Source organism: Ascaphus truei, chromosome 15 (assembly GCF_040206685.1).
Source record: "Ascaphus truei isolate aAscTru1 chromosome 15, aAscTru1.hap1, whole genome shotgun sequence".
Lineage (NCBI taxonomy): Eukaryota > Metazoa > Chordata > Amphibia > Anura > Ascaphidae > Ascaphus > Ascaphus truei.
The window spans coordinates 39,134,141-39,144,911 of record NC_134497.1 but is presented as its reverse complement, the minus strand read 5'-3'; the positions used below and the strand labels follow the sequence as shown (position 1 = coordinate 39,144,911).

Below are 10,771 nucleotides of genomic sequence, written 5' to 3'. Positions count from 1 at the left end.
CGCATTGTGCGTCAGTGGGAGAATCACCTGGTCGGCTTGGGGTTGGTGACATCAGCGCGTCTAGAGAGTACAAAGTACGGTCTCTTTTTTCCTTGATAAAGAGCCTTTGGGCTTGAAACATGTTGGTTTGGGCTCTTAGCCTTTGCTCCATGATCCAATACATTTAGCATTTTACTACTTTTAGGACATGCACCTCTCTGTTCACCACGCATGGTTAGTGCTCCGTTTTTGCTCTTTCCTTGTTGCTTACAGACCACTTCAGCATAATGGGGAACACACATTTTATTAGAACCAACAGCATGAAAATATAAAACATTAAGAACTTTAAAAAAAAAACAAAAAAAAACTACAAGAATGATACAAATTACCTGCATTTAAAAAGTTATAACTTTTTTTATCCTTTAAAACTGCTCGTTTTATGCACCATAAACTAGTGACTTTGCATTGATTTAGCGTAACACAGATACGTGTGCACTTATATGTGAGCGTCTTAGTCGCTGATTATCCCAAAACATGCCTGGCTTTAGAGATAGGTTTCTCCCCTGTGTGTGTCCTCTTGTGTGTGTTCAGGTGGGATAACTGACTAAATCTCTTCCCACATTCCCCACATACATGCGGTCTCTCCCCTGTGTGTGTCCTCACGTGTGTGTTCAGGTGGCATAACACACTAAATCCCTTCCCACATTCCCCACATACATGCGGTCTCTCCCTTGTATGTGTCCGCTTGTGTGTTTTCAGGTTGGATAACACACTAAATCCCTTCCCACATTCCCCACATACATGTGGTCTCTCCCCTGTGTGTATCCTCATGTGTGTGATCAGGTGGCATAACACACTAAATCCCTTCCCACATTCCCCACATACATGCGGTCTCTCCCCTGTGTGTGTCCTCATGTGTGTGTTCAGGCTGGATAACACACTAAATCCCTTCCCACATTCCCCACATACATGCGGTCTCTCCCCTGTGTGTGTCCTCTTGTGTCTGTTCAGGCAGGATAACCGACTAAATCCCTTCCCACATTCCCCACATACATGCGGTCTCTCCCCTCTGTGTGTCCTCATGTGTGTGTTCAGGTTGCATAACACACTAAATCCCTTCCCACATTCCCCACATACATGCGGTCTCTCCCCTGTGTGTGTCCTTAGGTGTGTGTTCAGGCTGGATAACCGACTAAATCCCTTCCCACATTCCCCACATACATGCGGTCTCTCCCCTCTGTGTGTCCTCATGTGTGTGTTCAGGTTGCATAACACACTAAATCCCTTCCCACATTCCCCACATACATGCGGTCTCTCCCCTCTGTGTGTCCTCATGTGTGTGTTCAGGTTGCATAACACACTAAATCCCTTCCCGCATTCCCCACATACATGCGGTCTCTCCCCTGTGTGTGTCCTCATGTGTGTGTTCAGGTGGCATAACACACTAAATCCCTTCCCACATTCCCCACATACATGCGGTCTCTCCCTTGTGTGTGTCCTCATGTGTGTTCAGGCTGGATAACACACTAAATCCCTTCCCACATTCCCCACATACATGCAGTCTCTCCCCTGTATGTGTCCGCTTGTGTGTGTTCAGTTTGGATAACGAACTAAATCTCTTCCCACATTCCCCACATACATGTGGTCTCTCCCCTGTATGTGTCCGCTTGTGTGTGTTCAGGTTAGATAACACACTAAATCCCTTCCCACATTCCCCACATACATGCAGTCTCTCCCTGGTCTGTGTCCTCTTCTGTAGGTCTGATAACAAAGTCAGACTCTTCTCACTTTCTCCAAGATCTTTTCCTGTGGCAGCTGCTAATATATATTTGACGGGTTAAAAGATGCATTTTCTGTCATATTTATTGGAATGTTGCAAGATTGTTCTGTCCTCATCTTTTCCATATACTCATTTGGGTGTTTGAACTTCAGATGTTTGAGGATGTAATCTTGACTGCTAAAAGCAACCTTGCAGTGCTGGGATGGGTGGATTATTGGTGCTTGTCTTTGTACTAGACGAGACAAAAAAGTCACTGTTACACAAACTGTCTTACAAAAGGCCATGAAGTAGAGGTAAGTTGGCATATCACAAAAAGTTCAGGATAAAAGTAAACTATAGATGTACGTTGTAAAAATGAAGAGTTTAGTACAATATGTGCAGCATGAGGGCCGGGAGAGTAGATGTAGTGGATCATACATTTAAAGTGGATCATAATATTTAACGATTTAAAAGGAAATCTCACTAGCTGCAAAACACCAATTACAGTGACAGAAATCTTTTCAAATCCTTTGATAAATAGTAAGTCGATAGTTTCAGTTGTGAACGTATAATTAAAAACAGTTTGTACAATGAATAGAATACGCCTCATTAGAAGCTCACATATCAGTCACCGGGTGTTCCCGTTACCGCACCATGTACCAGGTCTCTAATAGTTATAGGATGACCCAACTTTCTGCTAAATCTCCATTGTTAAATCAGGAACCAAATGCCCAATTATTGTATTTGACATCACAGATGTTATTCAGACTTAATTAAGATATAACAGACGACAGAGAAGCCCAATGCTGCATCCAACATGACAAACACACAGTAAAATACTTATATATTCTCTTGAAATAGGGTCATTTAGTTTAACCCTTTGGCCAAAGCGTTGTAAGCTTGCTAGCCACGACAAGGCAGACACCCTAACACTAACAGATAAAATACTAATATACCTCTATTAGGATTAAAATTCTCATTTACCTCTATTAGGAGGTAGAAAGACCACAGTGGGTCTATATCCAGCAAAATGAAAGGACCTGCAAACTAGGGAAGTGGGGAGGGGCGGGCTTAAAACCTGGGAAGGAGGAGCCACTAACCTCCAGCATATGCCACGCTCAATAGCACTCCATTTTGACACATATATATATATATTTTGTGGGGGCTCAGGGGTTCCCAAAAAGAGCTTGCTGGAGTTCTGTGTTTTGTTAATTAAGATATACCAATATCATCCAGTGAATTCCAGAACTATGTTAATTTTTTAATATATTTGTTTAAAAGGTTTTTCTTTTTGTTTTTTTAGGGAACCAAGGAGTCTGTGTAACTGATTCTCCCCCATACGAACATTGCATTTTATTAAACACTATGATATAGATAGATATCATAGTGTTTAATAAAATGCAATGTTTGCGCGCGCACGCACACACACACGCACGCACGCACACACACACACACACACACGCGGTGATGGGGACAATGCAAACACAAAAACAATGCAAAATCATGGAATGTGATTCCAAAAAAAAAAGGAATGTGATTCCCTCCCTTTAAGGTGACATCCCTGGACCCAAAAAAGGGGATTCATCACATGGTACATCCACCAACTCCCTTCATTACCTTAGCGGTTAGCCACTGGAGGTAATGAAGGGGGGTTATTAATGTATTTATTTATTACTGGGTTAGCATTTATCAGCAATGCGGATATCTGCCCCCCCCCCCCCAACCCCCATTGAGAGGGCCTAGTTATCCACAGTGATAATCAATGGTTTTATGTGTAAAATATATTTTGAATGTTCTTTTTTGTTTTGTTTTAAACATGCATATATTTTTTGTTAATGTTTAAAACCACATTTGTCTAATAGGGATATTGGACATTAGTCTAGAAGGGGGACGGAAGTAGGGGATGTGGATGATGGCGGTAGTTGCCCCGGGAGGGTGGTTAGGCTTCCCGAGGAGAGGTTGGGGTGGTGATGAGCAGGGTTAACCCATTAATTACCTTAGCGACTAGAATGGCAATGCTTCACTGGCCACTAACAGGGTTAGGTAATGTTTTAATTCAAATAAAGTATTAACCCGTTTGATGCCTGTGGCATGAAACAGGCTAATGTTATTTTGATCATAGGTTTCTGTAATAATATACATTACAGAAGCCTATGATAGAAATATTAACCCAATGCGGTAAAAAACAGATTATTAACGGTCGTGTTAATTCTCATATAGCGAGATTGGCCCAAATATCACACCCAGTAAATTATTACCACATTCTTGATATATACCACATTAAAATTGCGGTAATAACACCCGTTAGTTTATTATTTCCCCGGTGCGATATTAGCTCCACTTTAACAGAATTTGATGTATCTGAGCTGTAGTGTTTTGTTTATGTCTGCGGGACAAACCAAGAACTAACCATGCGTTACTAGCTATTAAGATGGCATATGGGGGTAGTGTAGTGTTTATATTATCCCCTTTGTGGTCAGCTAGTCATGGAAACCGATGACTAGTTGACCCATGTACTATAAGGGGTTAATATGTACAGTAATGTACTTTATCATCTATTCCATGTTTGTTTAGCTTATATATATATATAAGCTATATATATATATATTACACACAGTGTTCGACAATCCTATACATTTACACGCCCGGAAAACAAACAAAAAAATCCCCCTACCTGACAGCTGATTGGCGCGCGCTCCCAGGCTTTGTGGGCGCGCGGTCAATCTCTATATGAGCCCGCCCCCAACGAGCAGCCATTCTTTTCCCATGGAGGATGGAGGACACAGTAAGCCTTTCCTCTCTTCCGACCCCCCCGTGTGTGTAGAGTGAGAGAGTGTGTGTGTGAGTGTGTGTGTGTATATGGGGGAGTGTGTGTGTGTGTATGGGGGAGTGTGTGTGTGTGTATATGGGGGAGTGTGTGTGTGTGTGTGTATATATGGGGGAGTGTGTGTGTGTGTGTGTATATGGGGGAGTGTGTGTGTATATGGGGGAGTGTGTGTGTGTGTATATGGGAGTGTGTATGTGTGTGTGTATATGTGTGTGTCTGTAGGACACCAAAGGTACCCCCCAATCAGTCACCCCCCCACCTAGTCAGTCAAAGTCACCCAGTCAGTCACCATCTCCCCACCCAGTTCCCTCCCATCAGTCAGTCCCCCCCGTCTCTATCCCCTCCCTGTCTCTCTCCCCTCCCTGTCTCTCCCCCCTCCCTGTCTCTCCCCCCTCCCTGTCTCTCTCCCCGCCCTGTCTCTCACCCACACTCTCTCTGTCTTACCCACACTCTCTCTCACCCACACTCTCTCAGTCTCACCCATACTCTCTCTGTCTCACCCACACTCTGTGTCTCACCCACACTCTCTGTGTCTCACCCACACTCTCTGTCTCACCCACACTCTCTGTCTCACCCACACTCTCTGTCTCACCCACACTCTCTGTCTCACCCACACTCTCTGTCTCACCCACACTCTCTCTGTCTCACCCACACTCTCTCTGTCTCACCCACACTCTCTCTGTCTCACACTCTCGATCTGGATATCTTATTTACCCTGTATATCTTAACTGCCCTATACTACACCGACATAATTTATACTTCTTTCTTCCAAATCTGACTCAAGCTTCACATGGAAGACATCGGAACCCCCCCTAACCCAGAAGACAGGTAGGGAACACATCCCCTCCAATGTATAACATTGCGGGAATGCGGGTACCTGGACATTGAGGGACTGCGGATCAGGTAAGATCCCAGGCGGGATTGCTGCTTTAGATATTGTGCAGCGGGGACGTCCATACACTGGCTAAGGGATTCAGGAAACTAGTCACTCACATCTGGCTTTTATTTCTAGATCCAACATTTACTTACACACACACACACGTAACAAGGACTAATTGTAGTATAATGTAATACAATAAATACATTTGTCAAAAACGAATGTTCTGACTAGGAATTTATTAAATATATTTTATTTATGTATTTTATTTTAAAGCGGGGTTGGGGGCGAGTAGATTTTTTGGTTGGGCGAGTAGATTTTTGGGTGATTTGTCGAACACACATACATATATATATATATATATATATATATATATATACACACAGTGTTCGACAAACCTATACATTTGCTCGCCCCGGGCGAGTGGATTTAACCCCCGGGCGAGTAAATATTGGCCCAAGCAGCACACGTTTGGTACTAGGTGGCGAGTAGATTTTTTTGTGTGGCGAGTAGATTTTTTGGTGATTTGTCAACCACTATATATATATATATATATATATATATATATATATATATATAAAATGGGTAGTATACTGTGTGCTCATTTGCATGTCATTTCCCAGAATCCCTTGCTGCAGTGGAAGCACTGTGTGCTGGGTGATAATGGTAAAAGGCAGGGTTGCAGACCTGTCTAAGACATGCAAATGAGCATACAGTAATATTTCCATTGGCCATTATATACATACTGTAGGAAAGACAGGGCTAACGCCAGCCTGGAGTAGGTGATAAAATATTTGCGGTATTTCTGCTGTTCATCCCAATCCGATAAATATCGGAACTTGATGTATGGCAGTTTTTACTTGTAAATGTGGTTGTAACGGATCGGGGGACACGCACCTCTCAGCGTGTCCCTGTCACCTCCGGTCCCACGGCGGCTCTCTGCCCCACTCCCTCAACGCCTTACCTCCTCCTCGGCAGACAGTTCCCCCGCGGCGCACAGCGATCGGGGCGCGCGCACGGCAGCCTTACAGAAGGCGCGCGCACCCGATCCTCTTACCTGTCCTCCCGTGCTACTGGCTCCTCCCCTCATCGGCTGCAGGCTATTACCAGATATCTTCCGTCTCCCTTCCTGCTTACCTGGACCTATCACTGCAGCCACTCAGTCAAGCCTCCGCTCCACCCCTTGCTACCATTGGCTCTCAGCCCTTTATAACCACTGTCTGCCCTCTCCAACGCCGGTCAGCATAGCTTCTCTGTGGCTCCTGTGTGCAGTAACCTGTGCTTAGCTCTCTGTTCCAGCTCCTTGTTCCTGACCCTGTCTCTGTTTGGATTTCCCTGGTTTGATCTCGGCTTGGCTTTACTACGTGTACCTTTCTACCCCTGGACTCTGCAAGTGGATCTCCCTACGCTGCCTTCTCCTGCCCCTGACCCTTGGCTCTTGGACATCTACCCGTCTACTTCTGGCACCCCGGACTCTGCAAGTATTAACGTTAACCCTTTCCTCACCAGGCCCGGCAACGCAACTTACCACACTTCGGGCACGTCCTCACTGCTGTGGGTGCGTGTTATACCCTTACCCACCTCAGTACTGGAGACTTGCCAGGTCTGCGGGCATACAGGCGTTACAGTGGTATTATGCCTTGTTTTTAGCAGATCCGATACTTTTAACTGGTTCGATAAAAAGTGCTTCATTTTTGGCGCTGCAACGCTGATTCATTGCACGATAATAAGGCACTTTTGTATGGGCGGTAATACGGCATTTTTGGTTACTGCAGCTTGTTGTATCCGGCCCTTTGACTCAAGCCAGGTTTAGTGATATTAAGTTCTAGTTGACCCGTAATGGTGTATGCAGATCTATCAATATTTGTAATTTAACATCAGTAATAAGACAATAGAAATGTAAAAACCACACAACACACAGATTCCTGATTACCTGGTGCTGGCGCGTTACTTTCCCACAGCGTGCCCTCTTGATACCAAGCTCTTTCCCATATTCATCTCCATACCAGACCCGGAGCTCTGTGTGGGGGGAGGTCTGTGCAGGTTCTGTAGTAGATTTTCCTGTGGTACTGCAACGCCACAAGCTTCTGTTCTTCCTCGTTTCTCACACAATTTACAAACCTAAAATTGGGACAGTTAGTGAGGTCTCAAAGTACAGGCAGTCCTCGTTTTACAACGCTTCGCTTTACAACGAATGGCTTATCCAACGCTATGCAATGCATACCTATATTCATTTTTACAACGACAAAATGGCTTATCCAACGCTCTTACGAAGCTTTGCAACGTTGTGTATGTGTGTATATATATACACATTCACATAAACAACGTTGCAAAGCGTCATAAGAGCGTATATATATATAATATTATACTATATAATATTATATTATACTATATAATATATTATTTATTATGTTATATTATATATATAATACAGTATATACACTATATAATTTATGTGTGTGCTGCATATCTTATTGCCTGCATAAAATATTTGGTGTATTTTAGTGTTAAAAATGCCTTCAGGAACGGAACCTTTCATTTAAACAGTGTTCCTATGGGAAAACGTGTTTCGCTTTACAACGCCATTTTGAGTAACACATTGTGTCGGATAACCGAGGACTGCCTGTAATGGCTATTTTATAAAGAGCTGAAAAAAGATACAAGTTGTTAATAATGTGACTTGTCTTCTCTTTCTTCTCTATTGTATTGTATGTCTTTATTTATATAGCGCCATTAATATACATAGCGCTTCACATTAGTAATACATGTGGTAATCAAATAAATAACAGATAATATAAATAACAGATCATGGGAATAAGTGCTTTAGACATAAACGTAACATTAAGGAAGAGGAGTCCCTGCCCCGAGGAGCTTACAGTCTAATTGGTAGGTAGGGAGAACGTACAGAGACAGTAGGAGGGAGTTCTGGTAAGTGCGTCTGCAGGGGGCCAAGCTGTATATATCATGTGTTCAGAATATCCGCAGTGCTATTCATATGCTTCTTTAAGCAAGTGTGTCTTAAGGTGGGTCTTAAAGGTGGATAGAGAGGGTGCTAGTCGGGTACTGAGGGGAAGGGCATTCCAGAGGTGTGGGGCAGTCAGTGAAAAAGGTTTAAGGCGGGAGAGGGCTTTAGATACAAAGGGGGTAGAAAGAAGACATCCTTGAACAGAACGCAAAAGTCGGGATGGTGCAAAGCGAGAAATTAGGGCTGAGATGTAAGGAGGGGCAGAAGAGTGTAAAGCTTTAAAAGTGAGGAGAAGAATGGAGTGTGAGATGCGGGATTTGATCGGAAGCCAGAAGAGGGATTTCATGAGGGGAGATGCTGAGACAGATCTAGGAAAGAGTAGAGTGATTCTGGAAGCAGCATTTAGGATAGATTGTAGGGGAGACAGGTGAGAGGCAGGAAGGCCGGACAGCAGGAGGTTACAGTAATCAAGACGGGAGAGAATGAGGGCCTGAGTCAGAGTTTTAGCAGTCGAGCAACAGAGAAAGGGCGTATCTTAGTTATATTGCGGAGGAAAAAGCGACAAGTTTTAGAAATGTTTTGAATGTGAGGGGCGAATGTGAGAGAGGAGTCGAGTGTGACCCCTAGGCAGCGTGCTTGGGCTACTGGGTGAATGATCGTAGTTCCAAAAGTAATGTGGAAGGAGGCAGTAGGGCCAGGTTTGGGAGGAAGTATGAGGAGCTCTGTTTTAGCCATGTTGAGTTTAAGGCGGCAGAGAGCCATCCAGGATGATATAGCAGAGAGACATTCAGAAACTTTGGTTTGTACAGCAGGTGTAAGGTCGGGTGTTGAAAAGTATATTTGTGTGTCGTCAGCATAGAGGTGATATTTAAACCCAAAAGATGTTATTAGGTCACCTAGAGAGAGTGTGGACAGAGAAAAGAGAAGAGGTCCGAGGACAGAGCCCTGGGGTACCCCCACAGAGAGATCAATAGAGGAGGAGGTGTTAGCAGAAGAGACACAAAGTACGATGGGAGAGGTAAGAGTAGATCCAGGATAGAGCTTTGTTCCGAATGCCAAGAGTATGGAGAATGTGAAGGAGAAGAGGGTGGTCCACGGTGTCAAATGCTGCAGAGAGGTCGAGTAATATGAGCAGAGTGTAATGACCTCTGTCTTTGGCAGCATGGAGGTCGTCAGTTATTTTAGTGAGGGCTGTTTCCGTGGAGTGAGCAGTGCGGAAGCCAGATTGTAGAGGGTCTAGGAGAGAATAGGTGTTGAGAAAATGGAGCAAGCGAGAGAATAGAAGACGTTCAAGGAGTTTAGAGGCAAAAGGCAGGAGGGAGACAGGTCGATAGTTAGAAAGACAAGTAGGGTCAAGCTTGCTGTTTTTGAGTAATGGTATGACTGTTGCATGTTTGAAGGAGGATGGAAAAATTCCAGCGCAGAGGGAGGAGTTAAAAATGTGTGTGAGCGTAGGTATTATAGTAGGAGCAAGAGGTTTTAGGAGATGGGAGCGAATGGGGTCAAGAGGGCAAGTGGTAGAGGGAGAAGAGGCGATCAACAGCGACACATCCTCCTCTGAGACAGTGGAAAAAGAGTTAAGGAAGGCAGGAGGAGAGTTAGGAAGAGGTGCAGGATGGGAGGAAGAAACAGAGGGGATGTTCTGCCGTATGGATTCCACCTTTTCCTTAAAATAGTCAGCAAAGTCCTGAGCGGAGATGGAGGAAGGAGAGGCAGCTGAGGGTGGTTTGAGTAGAGTATCAAAGACAGAGAACAGTCGGCGTGGGTTAGACTTGTGCATGTTGATTAGTGCAGAAAAGTAGGCTTGTTTAGCTTGCGAGAGGGCAGAGTTGAAACAGGATAGCATAAATTTGTAGTGAAGGAAGTCTGCGAGAGTGTGAGACTTCCTCCAGAGGCGTTCAGAGGAACGAGTGGAGGAACGCAGCATGCGCGTGTGGGAATTTAGCCAGGGTCTAGGGATAGAAGGGCGAGTGCGGCAGAGAGAAAGCGGGGCATGTATATCAAGAGACGAGGACAAGGCAGAGTTGTATGTCCTGACCAGGTTGTCGGGGTCTGTAGCAGAGCTGCGAGAGGAGAGGGAGGAGCGTAAAGTGGACTCAAAGTCAGGTAAGTGAATAGAGCGCAGGTTTCTGCAGAACCGGGGGGTAGATGGAGGTGGAGAAGGGGAGAAGCGAGATAGCGAGAATGAGATGAGATGATGGTCAGAGAGAGGAAAAGGGGAAATGGAGAAATCGGAGAGAGAGAAGTTCTTAGTGAAAACCAGGTCTAGGTAGTGTCCATCCTTGTGGGTGCTGGCTGCAGTCCACTGTTGAAGGCCAAAAGAAGAGGTTAGAGAAAGAAAGCGGGAAGCCCAAGGGAGAGAGG

The 10,771-nt window shown here is 44.6% G+C and overlaps 1 protein-coding gene across 8 annotated transcripts in view; it reads right to left on the bottom strand.

Annotated features, from left to right (window-relative positions):
* Window positions 1-267: 267 nt before the first annotated feature.
* LOC142466844 (uncharacterized) overlaps window positions 268-10,771 on the bottom strand; it is a 57,532-nt gene continuing 47,028 nt past the window's right edge. For all 8 annotated transcript variants that reach the window (XM_075572359.1, XM_075572355.1, XM_075572360.1 and 5 more), the window contains 2 exons: window positions 7,376-7,563; window positions 268-1,991 (listed from right to left, as the gene is read on the bottom strand). In XM_075572359.1, the coding sequence (XP_075428474.1) occupies window positions 502-1,482 (981 nt within the window). In that variant the 5' untranslated portion in view covers window positions 1,483-1,991; window positions 7,376-7,563 and the 3' untranslated portion in view covers window positions 268-501. The remainder of the gene's footprint in view (window positions 1,992-7,375; window positions 7,564-10,771) is intronic.